This window comes from Bidens hawaiensis, unplaced genomic scaffold, assembly GCF_021521415.1.
Source record: "Bidens hawaiensis isolate Kalapana, Puna unplaced genomic scaffold, B.hawaiensis_p1.1 tig00006085_1, whole genome shotgun sequence".
NCBI lineage: Eukaryota > Viridiplantae > Streptophyta > Magnoliopsida > Asterales > Asteraceae > Bidens > Bidens hawaiensis.
The window spans coordinates 881,447-908,300 of NW_027491404.1; the positions used below are offsets into that span (position 1 = coordinate 881,447).

Genomic DNA, 26,854 nt, shown 5'->3' on the forward strand with positions numbered 1-26,854 from the left:
AGAATTGGTAAGTGATAATGGGACCCAATTTGCTGACAGCGGACTACAAGAATGGTTGAAAGAACTTCAAGTCATTCAAGTTTTCACATCTGTAGCTCATCCGCAAGCAAATAGTCAGGTCGAAAGGACTAACCGAACTATCAAGGAAGGGATCAAGGCGAGGTTAGGTACTAAACAGACGGGTTGGGTTGACGAATTGCCCCACGTACTTTGGGCCTTCCGCACCCAAAAGAACTCTAGTAACTCGGAAACACTGTTTAATTTGACCTACGGCACCGAAGCCATGATCCCGGCAGAAATTGGGATTCCATCCGCGAGGGTTCTGTTAATTGATGATAGTGATCACGAACTCAGGATGAACCTTGATTTACTCAAAGAAAGAAGAGAATTAGCGTCGATCCGCGATCACAACTATAAGCGACAGCTTCAGAAGTATTACAACTCGCGGGTACCGACATGCGAATTCGATGCGGGAGACTTTGTCTTCCACAACAATGAGGCTTCCGGTCAGGAGCCCCCGGGCAAGTTAGCTCCTATTTGAGAGGGACCTTATAAAATCATACAAGTACTATCTAAAGGTGCCTACAAGTTGGAGAAGTTGGATGGGACGGAGATCCCTCGAACTTGGAACGCAGCACAATTGAAGAGATGCTATATTTAGCAATCTTAGTCGTTCTTTTATTTTGGCCTACGTGCCCACATAGACTAGCAACTTATGTAATTTCCTTTATTGTAAGAAGGCTTATGCCCAGTTTATGAAGAATCTTACGCTAGTTTCATGTTATTTTGTTGATTTGTAATCTTTTATTGACAAAAACGAAGTTCCGGACAGACACTTATATTATAATACATAAGACAAAGTGCACCGGAAGGAAGCATGACTTCTTATTAATAGTCAAATGAGATTACAGAACAAAAGAAATATTTACATCAAAGACATATATATTTATGGGGTGACATCCTCATCCTCCGCGGTATCATTGGCTTCACCCTCTTCTTCATCCTCGTCGAGATCCAATAGCTCCTTTAATTGATTTATGGCGTCCTCCTTGTCCGCAAGTTCCGATATGTGATCAGAAAGGGAAAACTTAAGAGTATCAAAATCCTTGGAATTCTCGATAAGGATAGAAGCAGTGTCCTTGGCAGCCAAGATATACTCCTCCGGAACCCGGCCCTCAGAACCAAACTTATATCCTTCTTCAAAGCCCATTTGTCGGCTTGCTTGCTCGGAAGCACGGAGGAGCACCGCAACACAGTTCCCAAAATCGTCACTGTTCCGAACATCAATGATAACCTGTTAAATCAAACAAACATGAGTGAACACATACAAGTCCGAATCAGTTATGTTAACAAAAAAGACTTGATACCTTGGGATTGGCTGTCGTTAGAAGCCATTTCTTATCCGCCTGAGCTCGGACAAGATCCATCTTATGACTCACCGTATCTGTTTTGCAGGTCTTCGTCACTGGACTTTGGACAATTGGGTTCATATCGTATTGGCAGTTAACCGTATCCTACCTTGTTGACTCATTGGATCTAGGACCCATTAGTGGGGAGTAGATCCGTGTTTCTTCAGCAAGTTTTACAAAACTCTTTTTGTTCATGTAGCTTAGTTGAAGTGTTATAATAATAACCTAAACGCTGTGACCTTAATATCGAGTCTAATCTTTTGTGTACCTCATAAATTTATACATGAGTTGTAATAAACGAGGTTTTTATAGTGCCTAGTCAATCTTCGCCGGGCAAAACTTGATTGCTATTGTTGTCTATATACGAGTAGTGTAGGTGAAGCTATGCGACTCCTAGTATTTATTCTTTGTTGTAATTTGGTCAAGTAACAAGTGTCCGCAGTCTCTATATTGTGAGTCTAGCTTGCTGCCTAAAGACATTGTCTTTTGTTTGATGCAAACGAGGGTCACTAACAATTATCCTCGTTAATCACGGATGTATGAGATGCGTCCAATGTGATAGTAGTACCACGTAAAGTAGTAAGTGTAAATGTGAATACATGATACCACTAAGTAGATAGAAACGAATGAGCTTTTACTTGCAATGTGAACATCTTCTATTAAAAATTGTATACTTTAGCATGTAATGGGATCATTGCGTACTTTAGATTATGTGTAAACATGTCTGGTTAAATTTACTGCAATATATAATGTTTTTTTGTCAGTTTGAATAAACCCTTCTTCGGGGTTGCGGTGATTCAAAGTGTGTTGTCTTTGAACTATCGTTGATCCAACTAGTGAGATGGGTCTCGCCTACACTCAGAGTGGTAGGATGAATGTAGTTCATATTGATATCCATACGTGCGTACAATTATACTTATCAGGAGACAAGAAAATCATTATTTGGATACGTTTATCATAGATTTACATTACTACAAAGATGGATTCACACTTGGAAGAGGCGAATATGTCATGTGAAGTGGAATAATTTAAGCTATTTTTCTTGTCCCAAGACAATTTAGATACCAATTTGAAATATCCCATTTGAAAGAGACATGGTTGATTTGGTCGAGTTTTATAATCGATGTGTGCATAAGTGAAGTTAGTTTAAAGGCAAGCATCAGAATGCAGAGCATTGGAGCTACCCTTTCATGAATTTTAAATGTATATTCTCACATGGCAATAGGAAGTAATTAAACATATCAAGCCAAAACGGTTAAAAAGCAGGTCTAACGAAAACAACGCAAAATGGATTTTTTAAAAATTTAGGCGAAAATTAGGAAAATTGTATTGAGGCACACTCAAGCGAACAAGCACACTATATGTGTGTGTTTTCGAATTCATGTATTTGGACCGAATCGGTTCGAAATTACAATTTCGAATTCGATTTGAAAAACAATTATTAATTTAAGTTCGACTCGATTCAATTTTCGGTTTATAAGTTTGATTTACGTAAAGAAAACCCTTAGGTTGTAATCATTTTGTTAACATTAACTAGTTGCTAAATAAATAAACTATTAATTTGTTATTCTCATTGGGTTATTAAGATGAAAATTATGTTACTTTTTTTTATTTATTCTAAGCGAAGGAAAGAAAAAGATGTATGTATTGTTAAGTTAATTTGTCACTTTTTGACTTTCATTACATGTGATACAACATGAAATTGAAGATCTCAATGAAAGAAAACTAAATTAAGATCTATGATCAAATATTAACTACTTTAAAATCTTCAAGGGCTTAGACTTAACTTATTTAGGTCACATACCATAATGGTATTTCCCTTACATATATTATTATTATTATTATTATTATTATTAGCTTTTATATTGCTGTTAAACTGTGACCTTATTATTAATATTATTATAATTAGTAGTAGTTTTTATATAACTGTTAAACTTTGATTTCCTTTATTTTGCTTCATACACATGTACTTAGAGCCGAGGGTCTCTCTGGAAGCCACCTCTTTATTCCTTTGGATAGAGGTACGGTGTGCCTACATCCCACCCTCCCCAGACCCTACCTATAGCTTTGCTGTCGGTGGGATTTTACTGGGTATGATTGATTGATTGAAAATCTTCAAGGGGTATAAATAAATACAAATGAAGCGTTTCCAGGAATATTGTAGTTAACTGTGTTTATAATCAAACTAAGTTATAAAAAAAATTACAAAAATAACATGAACATGTTAGATTGCATATCTATACATACTATTAAAGCAATGAGCAATTTCCACTTGTCAAGATTCTTGGCCATCCACATCAATGCCACCTCATTGCCATATCACCCATTTCCTTTCATAATCATGCCAACTCATCCACTAACCTATATTTAAACCATAAAATTTCTTAATTATTTACCCTAATCAACTTTTTCTCTCTCTTTTTATAGTTTAGCCTGATCTCATTTCTTCTATTCATATATTCCGACGAATATGGATGTAGATTTGTATTAATTTTCCGGTAAGTATATATTTTATAATAAACTTCCGATCTTGATCTATCTATTTCCGCCAACATTAAATTTTTTTCCGGTTATTGATTCCTCTAACCTTTTTATCTTTATTCTTATTGTTAATTGATTTTTTTAAAATCAGTTTAGGTTGTAAATCATAAACGGCGATGAAGGTTATATGTGGACGTATTAATTTTTACCGGTAAGTATTTCCGATAAGATTTTCCGTTGAGTTTTTCTGGCTATGTGTTATACCTTTAACAATTGTTGCTTTTAATTATTTCAGGTTATCTACCCGATTTATTTGCTCAAGTTTTCTTTTTAGTTTGTTAATCAAAACCTTATATTCCATTTTTTCGTTTTTCCGGTAAGTTTTTCCGGTTAGGTTTTCCGGATATTTGTTTTACCTATAACAATGTTTGCATAATATCAACATTAATATTCTACTTTATAATTTCAGGTGAGTGTCACGGCTTATACAATCTATTTTCCGGTGACACCTTTAATTTTCCTGTTTCCGGTAACACCTTTAGTTTTTTCCGGTTATTAGTTATAATTAAAATAATCCATAATATCAATATTAATATTCGTTTTTATTATATCAGGTAATTGTCCGACTTATATAATCTACTTTCACGGATTGATCATGAGTTTATAATATGTATAGATTTTAATTTTAATATTGTTGTATATTTCATTTTTGAATATTCATGTATATTCATTTTAAATTTTGTTACATAAAAGAAAATATTATTGCATATTGTAGACCCGAGATTATTTGATCTGTATTTTTTTCCGGCGTGTGTAAATCTATTGTCCCAAAATTTATTATTAGTTTGACTTTCCTTATTTTTTTAAATAACGTAATTAACATGGATATTTTAATTCATATACTTTAATTATCCCATTAACACATTTTATATACTTTGACTTTCCTTAATTTATAAACAAACAGATTTTTAATTTAATTTGAATTATTTCTAAATAATTACTTGATAGTAAAAGTGAATAAGTTTATTTGGTATTCAAAAATTTTCAAGTTATTATTAAACTTTATTTTAATGTTTTTTGACCATCAAGTAAATAAGTTAATTTGTTATATTTTTGGTACAAGATAATAAAAAATAATTATCCATTTTTTACATAATAATAAGTTTACTAAAATCGATAAAAAACATTATTGCCGTGTTTTGATAAATTTAAAATATGATTTCTATTTATATTACAGTATATTATAATTGTAGAATTATTTATCATTATTAATTTATACTACATAATCTATAAATAAGTAAATAAGTAATAAGGAAATAAATAAATAATTAGACGATTTAAGGTAAGTTCTAACACATTTGAATTATTTGAAAAATAAATAAGGAATTAAGTAAATAATTAAACGAATAATTCGTTTGAATATTATAGTATCCATATATTTTGGTTGTATGTTGACTAAATTGAGTTTCGAAACTATTGAAGTTAATATTAAAGTAAATAAGGTAATTGTTTTTATATTAACAATAAATTAATTGTCAAAGTTTAAAATGGAATATTGTTACTTCAAAGATTAAAGTTAATAAATTAATGTTAAGTAAATAAGTAAATAAAGAAATAAGTAAATATTCAAACGAATTAAAGACAAATAATTAGACGGGTTATACATATAATTTATGCATGTTTATACATATAATTTTGTATTTATCAATAATAATAAATTAGAATTTAATTATGTTTTGACCGAAATCAAATAATTAATTTTTATTAATTGTATTAACTTTGCTTCAAGGAAAAGAAAAGACAGTGGACACATTTTGGATTTTTAAAAAAATGCATATATATTATGTTGACATTTTGAAGTCAAAATATGACATTTTAAAATTAAAAGTTTAACCTTTTAATTCAAACATGGTTTGTTAATTTTTTTTCAAGATAGTAGGTTACTAATAATAAATTTTTCAAGATTGTAATATTTAATTCAAACATGGATCGTAATAAATGTTTAAATTTATGTGCAAATAAACACGGGTACTATCTTAGAGTAATAAATATTACAGTTATTGATATGAAATAAATGTCTTAGATAGTCTTTGTATGTTTTTGTATTTGATTCAAATAAGTTATAATGTCTTATAATTCATGTAAAAATATCATTTATTTATAAGTACAACATTTGCATTTTATTAAATTTATATGATGTTACATATATATTGTGTTTTTAAATATGTTCCACCGCGTGTAACACGGGTACTATCCTAATCAATATTGAAATCCAGTTATCTGTTTCTTTTTAGAGATTTGGATCACTTGAAGCTTGCTAATGTTATAAAAGAAATGATACATTTGGATATGGAAAATGAAGTTAGTGATAAATGTTTTTCAAGATGGTAATATTTAATTCAAACATGTTTTGTAATAAATGTTTTAAATTGATGTGCAAATAAACACGGGTACTATCTTAGAGTAATAAATATTATAGTTATTGATGTGTAATAAATGTCTTAAATAAAATTCATCTTTTGAATCAACATCGAGATAAAAGTTTTGTCGAATCGACATTGTAAAATTATTTTATTGATTTGGAGTATTATTGTACTAATGATATAAGTTATAAAATATTTTAATTATCCATTTATCTTTGTTAGTCTTTGAATATTTTTGTATTTGATTCAAATAAATTATGATGTCTTACAATTCATGTAAAAGTATCAGTTATTTATAAATACAACATTTACATTTCATTAAATTTATATGATGTTACATATATATTATGTTTTTAAATATGTTCCACCGTGTGTAACACGGGTACTATCCTAAATCAATATTGGAATCCAAAGATCTTTTTCTTTTAAGAGATTTTGATCACTTGAAGCTTGCTAATGTTATAAAAGAAATGACACATTTGGATTTAGAAATCTTATGAGTCAAATTTTGATGATCTTCCAGTGTGAGAACTATTAAAGTCAAATATTTGATGATCTTTCAATTATAATGTTGGTATAAAACTGTTAATATCTAATATTTTCATGACTTTTGTTATAAACTTAAGTTTGTGTAATTAGTAACTGCTTATGTAAACAGTGTTATTCTCTATATCTCTAATATAGAGATATATGATATTTTTTTGTTGTAAATTTTATGATATCTTATGGTTGTTTATATACATTTTCTTACATATCAAAGATTTTCACTATATTAATGTTAAAGTTTATTTTATAAACGTAGGTTATAAAATTGATTTATTTTCTTTTTACCTCAACATAAGTAGCTACATATTTAGATATCACCCATTCATTATGATATACATTAACCTTTTGGTTTAATACTTAATTACGTTCCATGGGTTGTTTATATTTTTCAGATGGTTAAGGTGGATGATTTTCTTTTGGACGGAAATTTTCAAGGTCATCCTGTTCAAGTCATGTTAATATCTAATGGTTTAATGTGTTTGATAAGACAATGAAGTATTTGTATCTATTAGGTTATTATGTAGACAATGGTTTGCTGTTTTTTTTTGTGGATGTTTTTGAATGTTTATATATCGTTATATATTATTATATTGTATGGTAGTTTATATACATTTTGTTATATATCTAATGTCAACCCGTGTGTAACACGGGTACTATCCTAGTTAATGTATAAATGATACTACTATATTTGAATTTTTTTGTTTGACGGCTACTCGTAAATCCACCTAACCTGACTATTTTTAAATTTAAATATTCGACCTCTAAAGAGAGAGAAACCATTTTAAACATACAGATACCATTGGGCCGGTTGTCCGTTAATACTAATAGGGGAGGTTCATGTACATTTTGATCTTAACATGAGTATGTAGGAAATAATGCTAATTTATTTTAAAATGCGAACGTAAGAAACAATACCAACTACAATACCAATCTACATAAACAATGACTTATAATAACAAAGAAAAGAACCTAAAAACTACAACAAAAGAATCAAAATCAAGAACTAAATAATAACAGCATATACCAACAAATACTTATAACAGCAAAAGGAAACATCTAATAACAACAACAAAATATAAATAAACAAATACTTATAACGTCTCATAATCGAAAATTAGCAAATACGAACAAAAATAGCAGCAAACACCTATAAAAATAAACATAATCATAACAACAAATTGGTTTTCACCGTTTTCATGTTAAGAATAAAATGTATTTGATCCTGTTTCAATATTAATATATTATTAAGTTGTTTGATAAAATGAAAACGTCATTAGAAAATTTACTTTCACGTATATACCAACAAAATAAAAAGACATCATTTTTTGTGTAGTAATAAATTTGAGGAAAAGTTAAACGATGCAAAATGTGTTTTTGTTTGGCTAAATGTATCCCTTTTTTTACTTATCATGCCCACCCCTTATAAAATAAATCAAAACTTGTCATTTTTTATTTTTAAAGTTTTTTAAACGGTTTTTTCTAGAATAAAAAAAATACTTTATTTTAAAAAACAAAAATGTTTTATTAAACGAAATAAAAACTAATTTTTTTAATTTATAAAGAACTGAAAATACGTTCTTTAGAAAACTTAAAATCCTCAATAACGTTATGTAGCTAGTATTTTCATTTTTTATAAAATGTATTTAAAGAATAATGATATTACATCTTTATAAAAGCATTTATAAAAGTGATTAAAACTTCTTTTATTAGATTCTAGTGCATAACACCAGAGAAAAGAACCAGACTTCTTAATCAATTCGTATGCTATTTAATATTTTTTATATAATTATTAAAAACAATACGATTTTTTCAAATAAAAACAATCTAAAACTATCTTTAAGAAACACTTTCCAAATAAATTTAAACATTTATAGAAAAAAAATTTAAAATAAGAAAAAAAGTGTCTTTAATAAGAAAAAAATGCATTTGATTATTTAAAAAATTAAAGACAATTTATATTAAGTATAAAATAAAAATAGCAAAAAGACCCTTTTTTTTAATAGAACAAGAAAACTTCTTTGAAAAATAATAATGGTTAATAATAATAATAATAATAATAATAATGGATAAAAAAATTATAAAATGTATGAATTTAATGTAATGGTCGATGAAGTGGGTACATTCAACAACACTATTTTGTAATTCAATTTAATTTTTGGTTATTTTTTTTAAATATGGATAAACTTTATTAATGCGTGTGTGTATATGTGTACGTATAAAACATGAATCAAATACAAATGGAATTAACCTATTAAACATACAAATGAAAGGGAAAAACAACCATGTGGCTCTGTAAATAACAGAGGTCGATCAATTACAATAGCAAGTGTGATTCCGGAAAGGAGTTTTGTTAGGCGATCCAACATAGGGTGCAAAATAATTGAGTTAACTAATTTGTATTATCAATCAAATGAAATTTGAGAACTTTGATCAATTGAAATAAAAAATCGTGTGAAATTAATTGAAAAAATTGAGTCATCGCATTCGCGTTTGTTATTAATTTCTATCAGTAGTTGAAGAGACGAACACTTATTTGCCAAGGAGAAAAAAGAATTACGGTCAGACATAAGTACATAACTAGATTAATTACTTTCATATGCAGAGTGGTTATCTAACCAGATATTATGACTGAACTTTTAACTAGAGTGGCTAATTTCGTAAATAGGGTAATTATGCAACTTTAGAGTTTGTAGTTGAAACATCTAAATACACACTTATTAATAAGTATTTTATTTATACACAGTAATTACTCTACTTATAAAGCAACAACTATAACAAAAATAATTACCTTATTTATACACAATAATTGTTCTTGTTACATGTGATATATATTTACATAAAAACAACTATTATTACCAAGTATAATTATTTGTATAAGTAGAGTAATAATGTATTTATGTGCATGACTTGAGTAATTACTTTGTAGTGTAATTAGTTGCCTATATTTGTGTACCATTATTATTTTTATAGCTAAAGTAATAATTTTAATAAATAGCACAATTATTTTATAACTAACGTACCTACTTTATAACTAGAGTAATTAACTTCATATAATTACACATATGTCACATCGTCATCAAATTTTATAATTTTCTTCGGTTCCTATGTTTTGCGTGATAAAGTGATTGATTTGTTTGCTAAATCAACCTTATATATGTGTGTGTGTGTGTGTGTATGGCGTGTGTGTGCGCTCGCGTGGCTGTTAAATACATGTGTAACATGACCAGCATACATATGGCCATAAACTAGCCTTGTCGTGTGCTAGTACGTTGGTTTAGGTTACACAATTTAAGTCGTAATAAGTTAGAACAAGTCATTTTGGTATTGATTCCTGTGTGTAAGATGATAATACACTATTAAACCTTTAAACACCTAACTGTAATGTGTTAAAGTTAATTGGTTTAAGTTCATAGCAAGTCATTTAGTTCATAGCAAGTCATTTAGACGCATGGTCAGTATATGAGACCATTTTTTGGTAATAAGTCTTTCGATCAACCAATCCAAGAGGTGGATTATAAGGTATGATCTTAGCCCTATCTTACTTAGATTAAAATGTATGTCAATAGATATGCAAGACGAGTAGATTTTAATTAAAACTAACATTCCTTACTGCATCGGGTTTAAATTTCTAAACCATGTACAATTATCATAATATAATCTCCAAACCCACCAATTATAACCAATTGTATGGTATGTGGAGTATGTTTTGGCATTCGACAAATAACACAGGTAAGGAGTTGTATATTTCAAAAACACGGTGAAATGTGTTGCAAAATGAGAATGCTTGGAAAATATGTAGAATGACTGAACAATTATCCTAAACACAATCACATTGTTGCATCCAAAAGCTAGGCGGAAATCTGATATTTAGTTTGAGGGACACAGTAACGGATCGTCAGTCGGATATGGCCAGTGGCGGATCCAGGAATTTTTTTTGGGTGGTTCACTACTTTTATATGTTTCAATTTCACCGAGTCGGGTATATAAAATTCCGGGTCGGTTTGAGGTTCGGGTCGGTTCGATGGTTCGGGAAAAGTTCATTACATAATAAAAATACGATAAAATAAATTATTTTACTTTACTAAAGGCACTAAAATTACAAGACGGGCTCAAAGAACTCATATTAGTAAGCAATTTAGTGGTTACCTCATTAAAGCGGCTTCCAAGCTCTTGAATTTGCATGTCGAGAACCGTGTTGAAATTATTGATTTTTCCAACATGATTGCTAAATTTCTCCCGACACCTATTCCAACATCGCAATCCTTCACTTAGAAATGCATCATTTTGTCCACTTTCCTTAAACAAGTAACAATGCAAACAATACACTTTATCCGCTTTGACACTATATTCCAACCAATTTCCAAATTCACTAGTGTACCATTCCTCATTAAAGCGTCTTAATTTACCAATAAAATTTGTTAGAGGACAATCATGCACGGTTGGTTGACATGGACCTCTAAGTAGATATGCCCGTCTAATTTCATCTTTTTGACTTGGGTGATAAGATGAAATTGGTTGCCTTTCGGAAGGATCCCATGGTAGATCATCCAAATTTATTTTTAATGGTTTACTACTTGAAGATGATGATCCAAGGTTCGATGGTTCACTTTGATAATATCTCTTCATATTCAAAATACCTACAAATCAACAATTTCAAACTAACAAATTTAAAACTAAGAAACTAACAAAAACTAACAAACTAACAAATTAAAACCAATAATCATTAAGGCTTTATTGTAACTGCCAATGTGTGTTGTTTGATTGAGCTTTATTTGTTTTATTCACATAAGTTTATTTAGTGTTGGTGAATGCAGATGGTTATCATTAATCACAAAGCAAACTACTTTCAATAATCATTTCGAATAAATAAAAAAAATAAAGTTACAAATATCAAAACAAATTTTCAGAGTTAACATAAGTTACAAGAAGGACTGGGTTTATTTGAAATAAATAAAAAAAATAAAGTTATTCACATAAGTTTATTTAGTGAAATAAATAAAAAATAAAGTTACAAATATCAAAACAAATTTTCACTCAGACAAATCGTCGAACAGGTGGAGGGCATCCCTGGATTCGGGAATCGTCATAAGAAGGACTGGGTTGGATCAATATGAATCGGATAACTAGAATACAACACTCTCTTTCAAAAAGATTTTCACAAAGCAAACTACTTTCAATAATCATTTCGAATGGATTAAATAAAATGAATCATACAAGAAGCAAAAAAATACCTACAAGGAGCAGTGACTAGTGAGCAGGCAAAGGACACAAGTCTGCAGCGACGGACGACGGTGTGGACAACCGGGTTTAGTTTGGTCAATATCGGTTTTTGTTGGAATTGATTTTTATGGGGGCAAGGATTGGTTCAGGGGTTTGAAACCAGTTCGGTTTACCGTTTACGTGTGACTGATTCAATCAGAGGCGGAGGCGGTGTGCCGGAGTGGCTGAGCTGAGGGTGGAGTGGTGGACAGAGGCGCTGCAGCTGCTGAGCTGCTTTGCTTATGTTATAAAAAACCCTAACAGGCTAACATCAGTTAGGGACTTAGGGTAACTTAGTAAAAAAAAAAAAACTGTTAAAAGACGGGAATAGAACTTGCGACCTCCGGGTTACAAAACCCACAAACTACCAGCCGGGCATGCATTTTATATGTTTTTAAGATGGTTCCTGTATAATTTATAAGGTGGTTCTTTTATTATTTTCTATATATAAATACACTATAATTTCGAAACTCGGGTGGTTCCGCGGAACCACCCGTTACTACCGTAGATCCGCCCATGGATATGGCTTCCCGACAATAAAACATGAAATACCAGATACCAAATCTTATTTTAACTTTACCAGGGGATTAGTGATGGATGTCGCCGGTCTGTCGGATACCCATTGTAACGTTGTTCAACCTAACACAACTTTTTTTCTCGTTTAAGCCGCCTGTATATGTAATTTGTCAGTAATTATCAACTAATATCAATACCTTTTTTATTCGTCACTGGCGATATATTAAACATTGAGGTATTCTGCTAAACAACAATCCAACTATGAAAAGCTAATTGCAGTTGTATCCTTTAGATTACATATGCATTGATTAATGGTTCTTGTGTAAATTATTAAAAAGGTAAATCAGTAAAATTCGTAAACTCTTAACTCTATTTTTTAACCATGTTTGAAACCAACCTTAATATAATGTGAATCTTTCTAAGATGGAAGGTAACTCTTTTTGTTTTAAAAGGTGTGTAGTGGTACGTGTGAATATCATATTCTTAATGACCCAATAATGGAACTCTCTTTGACTGAAGGGTTAACCATAATTCATAGGGCAAAACATAATAAGAACAAGAATAAAATTAGCATTAATAATTCTACACTTTTTTATGACACCTACATCTATAGTTTCCTTCATAAAAAACAAAAGATAAAAGAAAAATAATCTAAAACCGAAAGCAAACTATAATTTATCCCGTGGGTCCGCGTAAGCTGCATGTGACACTACGCAAGTCGCCCCGTCGCACGTTGAGTCATAATCGTTGACCGATCTAGCCTTGGATTTGCAACCAAACGTTGACTTTTGATCATCTTATACTCCAAGCAGCACATAGTAAAGTATTGTTATCGGCAAAGCTATCAGCATTCCGAAAATAACCCTGCAGATTATCCAATATTACATAAAACATCAATAATTCGACTTGTATAAATGACACCATTTTAAAATAATATATTTAATTTTCAAAAACACTCGTATGAAATAAAATTATCTCACTAAACGTATAAATAACTAGAGTATTAGTATCAGAGTACCACAACTTTGAAATACAGTAGTGTACTTTAAAAACTATAGAGTATTAATAACTACTCTAATTATCTCTATGTTTGTCACGTTATGAGTCGTTTGTATGTTTGTCACGTTATGAGTCGTTTGTATTTGAACAAAACACTTTTCATAATATCGACATGTTACTTACGCAGTACTGAGAATATCAGCATGGACGTTATACTCCTTCGCAAACACAAAGGGCACGATTCCCTGAGGCAAAGCCGCCTGCATTTTAAAATTATTATTAGTGACGGTCTAATTATCGATCCTATAACCTATTGGTTTAGTGGTATGGTATCCCTCACAAATATTTGAGGTAATTATAGGTTCAAATTCTTAAAAATGCAACAGTTTTAATATTCCAAACCTGAACGATAGCAACATGAAGGAGAACACCCCGTAGTCCGATGGCGATAGACGTAGCCGCCATGACAGCAGGTCCGGTTAAAAATCTGACTGCCATCGAGAACGTCGCTACACGTTGCCCACATGCTATTATTTTTGGCTGTAATGCCATAAATAACCCTGTACGTATATACATACACATTCAATGCACTAACATCAATAATTACTGATAATATATTCATTCTATAATAATAATAATACAAGTTATCAATGCAATCTTTAAAGTATTATTATTATTACGTACCCAGACTGAACATGGCCATCCCTAGACCTGCGTCGGATAATATTGCGATCGACCCACTTACTATCGTTGGCATTTTAATGTCCCATCTGTACGTAAATATTTAAAACAAAGTACAAATATTATTTCATAATGTTGTGGTTGGTGAATTTAGTTGGAAACGAACCTGAATGAAACCAGTGACCAAATGAGACCTAAGAGGCTCGAATACGTGTTCGGGTTTCGAATAAGTTTGCGCCAGACCATTATGAGGATGAGCCTTGTCACGACACTAGCCGGTGGCATCCGGTGGTTCTTATTTTCGGTTTCTTCGGGTCGCATTTTCTTGAACGGGGATCCCTTTAGTTTCGGTTCCTCGATGTAGATCTCCTTTTGGTCTCCGAATGTTTTGGTCATTGGACTCAAATTTTCTGTGACAAAACATGATTGTTTGGTTATATATAGATTTATTATCATAAAACATAAAACAAAAGGTTACAACAATAAAAGTTATAGTATTTATTTAACCTGGTGTGTGTACGGCTTTGGAAGGATCAATGGCTCCAAATTCGGCAGCTGCTTTATTAATTGCATGTTTCATGTTACCTTCAGAAACAGGAGATGCACTTGAACTCCATACAAACATGTGGAGCTCCTTATTGCTGTTGGGCGGCGTTGGAACGCCGCCTACACCACTTTCTTTTTTCTTCGGGCCACCACTAGTGGCGGCGCTAGTGGATCCAAGTGAGAAAGTAGGGTTTGGGATTGGTGGTGGATAAGAACAAATTAAATTGTTATTGTTATTGAACAACTCCCCGCTCATACTCCTATCTCCGGTTCTTTTCTTCCCTAGTCTCAACATTTCTTCCTCGAAATTCGACGTTCTTGGTGTGGGGCCCTTTGAGGACTGCATCGAGAAAACGTCACCACCACCGAAACTACCAGTATACCCATGTTTAGGGCTTTCCGCTTTACTGCCAGCTTTACTGAACATGGCATAAAAATCTGACTGGTTGAAGCTGGAAGCCCTAGGTGTGGGGCCTCTGGAAGACTGGACAGAGTAGATCTCTACTCCAGTCAAATTTGACGCCCTAGGGGTCATACCAGTGATATTATGGGACTTGTTGTACGAAGATATAACAGATCTTGAGGACGCGGCAGAAGACCTCCGCACCACCACGTGGAGCTTGCCGTCATCTCCTATCTCGGCGTCAGTCTGTAAAGGCTCACGACCGTTCAAGGAAACGACGTCAGACTCCACATGGAAAGATGTGATGGAGCCAGCAGTTTCTGGAAACTGCTCAGTAATGAGGAGCTTTGCTCCTCTATACTCAAACATAAACAGCATGAGCGTGTACCATATCACGCTCTGCAGCACCACAATCTGGACCATAAGGGATCCAGAGAAATCCCCGTACATGGCCTTGAGCAAGGGTATGCCCATGACCAACGTGTTCGGGAGCGTTGAGAGGGAGAACAACGTGATCATCCACTCAAGGCTCCCGCTCTTACTTAGCCATTGCCAAAGGAACAAAGCCCCTAACATAACAATCTTTTGAAGGGAATCAGCCGCAATAAAGTGGTAGTTCATTTCATAAGGATTGTTTGAAGAAATAAAATGGAAAGAAAGAAGGGGGACCGCAAAGACCGCGACAAAACGGTTAATGCCCGAGCATTGGTCCGGTGTGAAGATCTTCCACCAGCGGACCGAACCATAAGCTAGCATCATGGCAACATAGAGTGGCACAATGGCTGCGAGAACATCGTAAATGTCCTTTTCGTTGATCATGGTGCTTTTGCAACATGTACGAAAAGAATCACACCAAGGCACACACGGGGGGTTGATATTAATGGTGGTGGCGGTGGAGAAGAAGGGATGAGGAACTTGCAGTGTGAAGGGTTGTAGAAAACATACAAGTGATGGATGGATGTAGATCCTTATGTATTGGAACTCATGAATAATGGCAATAAATGGAACTTGCCTAGAGAATCCTCTATACCATTTGTTTATTAAAATGTATAGATTTCAATAAATAAACAACTCATTATGTCGATATTTTCATAAGAGAAAATGGCATATGCATTGGGTTGTGTTTAGTTGGGAATTAAAATAGGATAATAATATATCGTGGGAATCGATTTAGTCAATTTTATGTTACTATAACTAATTAACTTTATGCCGTTAAAAAATTTAACTTTATACAATAAGATTTATTTTTCTGCTTCTCATTTCTCTGTCTTTAATAAAAATAGATTTACAACCGATTTCTGACCAGTGTCCACATTGAACAGATAAATAGAGCTACACATGCATGTACATTCAACAAAATACAACATATATGATTATTATATTTGAATAGAAAATAAACATGAACATTATATATGTACGTGATGTGCAATGCGCATACAGCAAAAAAAAAAAATAGAAATGCTCATGTGCATTAAACGCATGCACATACGTATTATAACACCTTATTGCACGTACATCAATTGTATAATAGTATGGGACAACTGGGAAACAACGATGGCGTTAGGTCGTCACAGTATGTTAAGTGTAGAGTAGCTGCATGGCTAATCCAGGGTCAGCTCCGAGAGCGGTTAAAATTTTTTGGGCTGAACGCGAAAATATTTTTTGGCTTTAAGTAAAAATGGGTATCTTATTGGGTTTAAACTATTTAATTTTTAAATTGACTTATTTAGTTATATGATTTGGTTGTGTTAAAATTTTTTTTTTTTATAAAAATTGGGTTGTAAATTCTCAATTGATGTTAGAACTCACAACTTATTGGTTAAAAGTCATAACATTCTGTCACTAAACCACGCTAGTGGTTGTGTAATTAAGATTAAACATTATACATATTGTTTTACATAATATATATATATATATATATATATATATATATATATTAAAATCCGGGTCGGGGTTCGTAAACCACCTGGCCCTCCCTAAGAGTCGGCCTTGGGCTAATCCTAGCTAATTGAGTAATTGGTGTGCCAATTAGGGCGATGTCGTTGCAAGTTAGGGCTCGTAGCATGCCATGTCACAACACAAAATTGAATCTACCCGATAGGTTTTACCGATGACATGTCGCCGGTGTATCCTTTACTGATGACATGCCGTTGGGAGACTCCTCGCTAGAAACTTGCCGTAATAGCCTAAATTTTACGTCGGTACAAATCTCGTCACTAAAAGGTGGTTTATAGCGACAACACGTAATGGCTAAGGATTGCATTTCTGATTATATATATATATATTAAAAAGCATTTTTATCGAAGACATGTCGTCGCTAAAGTTTTTGAAAATTAAAGATTTGTTAAAATATTTTAGTTTTAACGACGACATCTCATCATTAAAACATGTTTTTTAAGTTATTAACTTAAAAAATTATACAAAAGAATTCTGACGAACCTTGTAGTGGCCACATGTTGTTGCTAATTTATTATTATTATTTTTTATTTTTAGTATTATTTTGGTATGTAAACGAACTGAACCGAGCAGAACGAAGTCTTGTTCATGTTCGTTTTGTTTAGCATTAAACTTGTTCACGAACGCTAATTAAACTAAAAGTTGTGTTCGTGTTAATTTGTTAAATAACTGAACTTGTTCACGAAAGGCTCATGAACGCAAACAAACATTTATTATTTAAGAAAAAAATGCTACATTCTTAATCTTAAACATTAAGCATAATCACCTCAATTTATTATAAACTTGAGCATTTAATAATAATCATAAACATAATCATTCCTCAATCGGCAAGTTTATTTAGATATTGTCTACGGAGCACAAGTTAGATTTGTTATTAGTTAAACCAAGACTTTATAAAAAAAACATTAACAAGATGAACTAAACTTAAACAATAAACTTATAAAATTTAAATGTTAGGTTGGTAATTTAAACAAAAATATTATAAAAATTAACCGACGAACATAAACAAACGAACGTAAACGAACATGGTTACATATGTTGAACACACTACCGAATGCTCATGAACACAACCTCTGTTCATGTTCATTCATTTAACTAAACGAACTTTTCAAATAAAAGTTCACAAATTTTTGCAGCCCTAATTTTTAGACCCAAATTACATAGTAATAAACCTACATATAGACGCGAATTAAAATTAAAAAACGTCAAATTACGTGTTTGGTGAATTTTATACAAATGTCAAACTGTCATAATCAAATAACTGACCGTCCATATCCTCATCTTCCATTGTCCCCTTCATCCTCGCCTTCATTCCATTCTTGATTTTTGCTCGATGTCCCGACAATTTTCCCTTGCTTAATGCATCGATTTTAGCTTCCATTGTGATGGTGATAGTGATGGTGAGGACACACACGCCTAGTCGAGGGTATATATAATTTGTCGCCGACCAACATCCATGGTCTAGCCACGTCTTTCACCAAGGGCACGTGTTAAGCACTCGACCTCATCAATTTGTGCATCATTATACGCTTCTTTTTGCATTCTTCTTAGCGTCTCTTGAATCCTCTAATGTGTTAAGCAATACAAATAATATTTCTGGTTAAACCGGCCGCATTTGTAATATTAACATATAAACATATACATCTAGAAACACACACAAATATAAAAGAATATGCTAACATATGTACACACACATACATAGTTAAGATAAAATAAAACTCACTTAAGTTGAGGAAACTCTAAAATTTATTTTCAACCGCATGTTTTTAATTAAAATTAACTAAAAATGTAGTGAAAATATATTTTCTATCTCTTGAAAAATATGTTTAAAAGTTAAAAAAAAATACAAACAATCTTTTGTTTTTTTTCTATGCTTTGAATTAAATGTAACAACATAGATTATATATGAAAAAAACAAAAAAAAATAATGTTACATGTGTTCACGGGTTTTCTCAACTCAAATGAGTTTTCATTTTATACATGCCATACACACACACACACGTATATATATATATATATATATATTAAAAAAACTACACACATATATATATGTATATATAAATGCACATTTTGTGTCAAACAAGCCAAGTTCATAACACTAACATATATACGTATACATACATACATACATAACACACATACTGATGTATATAAAAATATACATCTTTTTAGCATCAAATAATCTCTAAAAACTGCAACTTTTATCGTATAATATAGTTCAAATAACTACTTATCATGTTAAAATATATTTTCAGGAATATCTAATCCTCAAACGAAGAAACGAATAAAAAGCCAAAGAAAAATCAAAGAAAACCCAATAATTCAACAAAACACACCCCATGCTTCATGGAACACGCCCACATGCTTTCCTGTGCAAGAAAAGACAAAATAATGGATAGCTGGACAGGGGCCGGGCTTCAGAGAACATGAGGCCGTGGTTACCTTTCAGTAAAGACAAAAGAAAATATAACAAACACCCAAAACACGGGGCCGTACATCATGAAGCACGCCCCCGTGGTGAGTCAGCATGTATGATTTGATAGAGCATTAAATGCGAGTGGACACCTGGACAAGGGGCGTGCCTCATGGAGCACGGGGCCGTGCCTGGACTCCCAGACAGCCTATAAATATAGGAGCATGTTGCATTCATTTGTTGTGCTTGAAGAGAGTTCTATACGGGTTTCACTTATAAAAACACCCACTTTACACTCATATTGAAGATCTTGTAGAAAGTTTAAAGGCTTGGGTTATCATCATCATCATCATCCATCACCATTGTCGAAGGAAGATTCATCCATAATTGGTTAGATTTTTCTAGTTTAATCATGTGTTTGTCATTTCATCTCTTTTGATGTTCATAACTATGATCATTATGAGCTAAAACTCCATCTACCATCTAAATTCTATGAAAAAGCTTTGTTTTACTTGGTAATTATATTAAATATGTGATTTCGTTTTGTAAAGTACATGGTTATTTTGCAATTATCCTTTGATGAAACATGTTTTATTAATTTAACTCAACAAATCAAGGTTGATGGTTAACAATCATTCATGATTCATTCATGTTCTTGGAAACTATAAATGGTAAAAAGAATATCTTGATAACTTATCCAAGATAAAACAAGGATCCTTATATTGTACTTAGAAATGATGAGATATAAGCTATAATCTATTTCTCTAGTTTTGATAATTCTGAAATAAAATTGTTAACACGATTGTTTAGGTTATCATGCTAGTTAAAAAAAATCACATGTTAAAGGAATGTGTAATTATAACCTACTTAATCAACCAAGGGGAGGTTGTGTGACTAAACTATAACCACCCGAAGTTGTTAGAATTGGTATTTGAGAAATCGAAGTCAATCCTAATTCTCTATACTTTACTAAACTACTTGCCTACTTAAATTGACATTCTCGTGGTAGACATGAAATTAAGCATGGGTAGACGTGAATATATGCATGCTACTTTTTTTTTTGAAATGTCAATATCATTGAACAAAAAAAGAGGACCATTTACGAGAAGCAAAAGGATTGAAAAGTACAAAGAAATAACATATTAAAACAACTACCCAGACAAAGACTTAAAGCGGAAAATTCACAAAATTAAATTTACACCATTTCTCCCAATCCAAGCTAGAGCGATTACTTCTATGCTTAACCCATAGAAAATATGCCGCTTTGATATCATGCACCACCTTAGACACCGAAAAGGGGGCACCCTTAAAAATAACCTCATTTCGTGAAATCCAACTCCAACACGTGACCGCCGAGATGGATTGAATAACAAGACATTCCTCCTTGTTCGAAGTGTACTGGGTGGGATATACGAGTAGCTCATTCACCGAATCGCCTTGTTTGAAGTGTACTGTGTGGGATATACGAGTAGCTCCTTGTTCGAAGTGCATGCTACTTTCTTTTATGTCATAGAATATGTTCACTTAGAAATGAGAGGCTATTCTATCATATATTATTAAGACAAGTTTATCACATGTTTACTTTATAATCATCAAGGAAGAATGGAGTGGATTCTTGATCTTAGATGATAACCTTCATATAGTTGATTTACTCATTTAGAATTTCTCTTTTTGTTCATTTATATGTATTTTGATCTTGTTGAATTCGAAAAATTTGTATAGATCCTTTAATACAGAGCAGGTTTTTGTATATCTTGTTAATGTAGCAGTTTTTTCTTTTTATAAAATAGCAGCTGAATAAAATTATCCACTAATAAAAATAATGTCACCTAATAAAATTGTGACATTAGTCAATTTCGGGTCTCGATTCGTATTCGTTTTGTAAATTTTATTGATGTAAACCGACCCGTTTTATAAACCAAAACCTTGGATATAATAAAAATGATGGATTTTATGTTACAATATTGTTTTACACTTTTTGGGTCTTTAAAACACCCTTTTCGGTCCTTAAAATGGCTTTAAAACGCTTAAAAACAACTCCGGGGGCCAAAACTGTCAATTTTGAAAGTTCAGATTTTTCCTTTGTGACCTTAGCGCCGCGCTAAAGTCCAGGGGCAGAGACTTTAGCGCCGCGCTAAAGGCAGTCTGCACCAGCTGAACGTTTTTGCTTATTTTTAAGCAAACATGTGACCAAAACACCCAATTTTCATGCAAAACCCTTTATGCTTGACCCTTTCAACTCACCCTATATATACACCACCCTTTCCATCCATTAATCTCTGCTACAACTTCAAATTCTCTCTCAAATTCAAAGATCTTAAGGTTATTTTCATTGTGTTCTTGAAGGTTTGACTTCTAAAAGTCAAACTGAGTTTTATCTTTAATTCTAACTTGTTCATCTAACATTACTAACTCTTGAATATGGTGGTACAACATATGTATAATACAAGCCCCTTGTTACCTTTGTTAGTTACTTCACCGACTCCGGTTGGTTAAGTTTCGAACGTCATAAGGCAAGACTTCATGGAGGACTTCATGTTCTTGATATACACACACACACACAAATAACCTATTTATACATATTATTTATGCCTAACTTCTACTCATTTTATTTTGTTAGTCACATTTACAAGTCTTGGGTATGTGGAGACCATCTATGAACTCATTATGAGATGGAAACCGAACCAAACCGAACTTTTGTTAAAAAGACTTGTTGTTGGCCTTTTTAGTTGTAGAACTTAAATATTTTCATTTGTACATTTTATACAAGATCTATGATATATGGGTATGTAGAATCCATCTATGAACTTGTTGTGAGATGGAAACCGAACCGATCCGATTTCACTCGCTTAAGACACACAAGTGTGTTTTTAGCTATCAAGATTTGTATATTTCTTTAAAATAGTTTACAAACTGATTTTAATCATTTTCTTAAGTACTTGGAAATGTTGGATACAACTTGGTCTCATAACATAGTTGGACTGACAAAACCGGACATTCGCTTAACGTACGTTGTTAGTTCTAAAACAATAGATCTACATACTTGGTTAAGTGTTATTACGTTTTAATGAGTTATCTCATAATAATTAATATTTTGGAAAGTTGACTTTGGGTTTGACCACTTGTCAAGAACCGAACCGACAACCCGAACACTCGTTAAAAACCCGTTTTAGTATCTTTGTCCCAATGGAACTTGCATTTTAGCATTTTTCCCACCTTATTACTTAACATTGGTTAAATAAATATTACGGTTAGATACTTTAACCCGGTTTTGAGCAAACTCACAATTTTAAAGGGTTGTTATTATTATAAATTCTTAAATAGTTACATTTTAAACCTCGAACTTTAAATTGTTTACTTTTTGCAACAATTATTTTATTTAAAGATATTCAAGGCAACCTTTCTAAATTCAAGACTTCTTTTATTTTAGGCTTCATACGTTAACTCGTCGTTCCGGCATATCTCCAAATAATCAATCTTTCAAGTTTATTACTTGAACGTGAGTAACTTCATACCCCGTTTTCTATCTTTTATTTTGGGGGTGACATTTCATCTTATCTAAACTAAATGTTTTATACTTGGGTCTTAAACCACAAACGTTGTTGTATACTTTACTTAAATACTTGATCGATTTGGTGTTCTATGCTTATATGTCTATGTGTTTATCGCTTTTGGTTGGTTGAATCTATAAATCCTAGACTACTTGGCATCCCCTTGTAGCAAGGTGTCGTTAACGTAATGCAATTAACGATAATCTATTAAATCCTAGACTATTTGGCATCCCCTTATGGCTAGGTGTCGCTAACGTAATTCTATTGGCGATTTTATCCACATTATGGCTTTTATTTATTGTTTCGTATACTAGTTTGTGGATCTTTCTTACTATATACTATTGTTACTCAAACTTATGAATTGCTCACCAACCTTTGTGTTGACAAACTTTATTTTATGAAATGTTACAGGTTTGCATATTGGTTGATTTGATGCTTGTGGAGAAAACGAATGTCAGGACCTTTAAGTTATTAGCAAAAACGAACAATATTTGATTTGCTATGTTTTGTTATATTTTGTTGTATTTGACTTATGAATATTTGGTTATGTAACATTTTAGATGTTGTGAAATGAAATGAGTTTGTTAAATATTGTCGCTTTAAATAGTGTCATGCGCTTATGAGCAATCGTTGCACCCCGGCATGTTCCGCCGCCTTTGGTCGGGGTGTGACAAAAATAATCAAGTTTGATTGTTTGAAGCGGTGGAGTAAGAAACCGCTTTTTAACACGGGACCGCTTTTAATTTACCAAAAACTACAAAACCTCTTCTAACTAAAAAGTTGGACTATTAACAGCGACTCCCTTTAAAGCGGTTGGAAACCGCTTTTGAGAAGAATAAATACCGCTTCAAAGAGCATGTTTTTGTAGTAGTGAATACATGCATACAAATACATAAATAACAAATATAAAAATTGCAAAATTTTGTATATATTTAAACATATATATAGAAATATATTTACACAAACTTACCCAATCTTGTCCCGCCTTCTCGTTAACCCGTCTGGTCTCCATCTTGTGATGCATGTTGTACCAATCGTCGATATTGCTTGTCTTTGCTGTCTCTCTCCTCTATAAACAACAAAAATAGTATTAGTAACTTTTTTACCTGAAGTATCAATTTTGGGCATAGGACCACTTCCACACTTGGATAACGTACGGTATTATCTTGATATGTTATTTATGTTTTTTTCACACTGTTTATTATTTTACTAATCCATTAAAGCAACACAATGTTACACATGTCATTCACCTAGCTTGTCCATATAAGATTTCATGTCATCAACTTTCCATGTATCTAATTTCCACATGTTCATAATTTAATTAAATCTAATAATTAACCATAAAAACTTTCCTTTCACAAGTTTTGGTAATCGATTTTAATTTTAATCAACCAATAAATATTAAAACCTTAACATTAAAACCGATTATATAAACTTTAACATTAAAAACCCTAATAAACATTTTTACCCCCCCCCCCCCCTCTCTCTCTCTTGCAGTTTAGGAAATTCTCCATATCAGTTATCTCTTTATTACCAGTATAATATTTCTTCTACGCTAATATTCGAATCTTGTATACTATTGATTATTGTTCAATTGTTCAATATTTTATTAAGGGTTAAAATATTATATCTTTTCTTTTTGTTTGAGTTTTTTTATTAATTGTTCAATATTTTTTTACACCATTGTTTAATTTGATGTTAGTATATTTATTTTAGGATCTACATCAAAATCCAATGTTAAATGGGCATGTTCAAGTTTTCGTAACCGCTCCATCTTCCCAACAATGAATTCTTAATTTTGGTGGTGATTACAATTATTCTCTTAAATACGGTTGATGTAGGTGGTTATCAGAATTATCTCTTCAATATTCCGGTTATATATCAATTGATAATTATTACTAAACCAAAATATGCGTTCTCATTTCTTAATTTAGCACATATATTATAAAAATATTATATCACATTAATTGAAATTTATTCATTTCAGCTTCTGGCATTCCAATTTAGTATATTAGCTAATTGCTTAGAAACATTATTTGCTGGAAAATAGCTTTGTTATATGAATGAGTTTGTTTTGGTTAGAAAAATGTGTCTTAGTTATTAACTTATGATTATTTTTTTTATTTATGTAGCTTATACAATTCATGCAAATTAATGCTTTTTATATGTTAAAACTTTGTTTTGAATGTTAACATGTGTGAATTTCATAGAAAATTTCTATCAGTTGTTAACATGTGTCGATCTGAATGCTTCTTTTTAATTTTCTTTTTACATAATTTATTTTCCAGATTTATTATAGAAATCACTTTTAAGTTACAAATCAATGGATTTGAAATTTTATTTAAACTTTAAATTAAGATAGTCATTATTTAAAGTTTTACGTAATTTACAATGGTTTTTGCTTAATTTATGCTTAATATTGTTAACATACTTTAACAAGTTTAAACGTGAAATTTAACTATTTATCAACAAATTTTATTTTAACCGCTAAAATTTGTCAGTGTTATTGAAAATTTTAATTTCACTATTTATCAACAAATTTTATTTTAACCGCTAAAATTTGTCAGTGTTATTGAAAATTTATAACAATTGTTTGTGAATTTTTGGTAGAATATAGAAAACCATAGTTTATTGACTAAAAAAATACCGATTATTAATTTCAATCTTGTATTCGAAATTCAAGTTAACATTCCCATTATAATTCTCTTATTTTAATGTTACTGAAAATATAATACGTTTAATATTGATAACATATTTAAACCCGATTAAATACGGAATTTGACCAATTAACAAAAACTTTAAAAGCTTTCCATTGACCATTTTTTTAATCGTGTTTAAATGTCAAAAACTAAATTTGATATTAATATATCTAACAACAAAGTTATTGAATTTCTCTATAAAAGATTTAAAATAAAAATTCATTTATAATAAATTGTACATTTTTATTACGGTTTTTATATAATTATATGTCTTTAATATATCAAATTTTGAATTTGATTTTTTTATTTCTTTCAAATACAATTTATTTTGTTGATCTATCGTTTCAAATTTGAAAATCTTATTATATATGAATATGAACCTAACTGATTATAATAATTATAAAATTAGTATTACTTATATTTAACACATTCATTTTTATAATATTTAAATTTATTTAATTCCATTAATTGATTCATAATTTCAAACTAGATGAGTGCCCGCGCGATGCAGCGGGTGTTTGAACCTGCTAATCACTTACAAATATAAGTGTTTATGGTTCGGTTAAAACCTTGAAATCGCTTAAATCGGTCATTGATTTGACTTCTTTTTTCTTTTTCTTTTTTACTTTCGGTTTGTTGGTCGGTTTCAAAATTTTCAAAACGTAGTGAACAGTTGGTTCGCGGTTTATATCGGCAACCGGCCATATGAAACCAGAAAAGACTGTAAATTAACCTAACAACATGATTCCTTTTGTGATATTTGTTGTTATTATTTCACCTCCTAGATCTTCCATTAATATTTACCATTTTTGTGGCTAAAATTATCATTTTTTATTTATGATCATCTCAAAGCCTAGATTATTAGCGATTTTATCCACATTTCAAGGTTTTCTAATAATTAATAATAAAAAATATTAAATTTCATTCAACATTTATAGTCTGGTCTGATTTCATTTGGCCGGTTGTCGATAT

General features: G+C 31.4%; 1 protein-coding gene across 1 annotated transcript; it reads right to left on the reverse strand.

Annotated features, from left to right (window-relative positions):
• Positions 1-13,143: 13,143 nt before the first annotated feature.
• On the reverse strand, positions 13,144-16,097 carry LOC143631514 (auxin efflux carrier component 2-like). The gene is made up of 6 exons (XM_077100269.1): positions 14,822-16,097; positions 14,481-14,724; positions 14,318-14,403; positions 14,036-14,193; positions 13,817-13,893; positions 13,144-13,498 (listed from the first exon to the last, which is right to left on the reverse strand). The coding sequence occupies exons 1-6, from the start codon at positions 16,080-16,082 to the stop codon at positions 13,432-13,434; spliced, it is 1,893 nt and encodes a 630-aa protein (XP_076956384.1). The 5' UTR covers positions 16,083-16,097; the 3' UTR covers positions 13,144-13,431.
• Between the last annotated feature and the right edge of the window lie 10,757 nt (positions 16,098-26,854).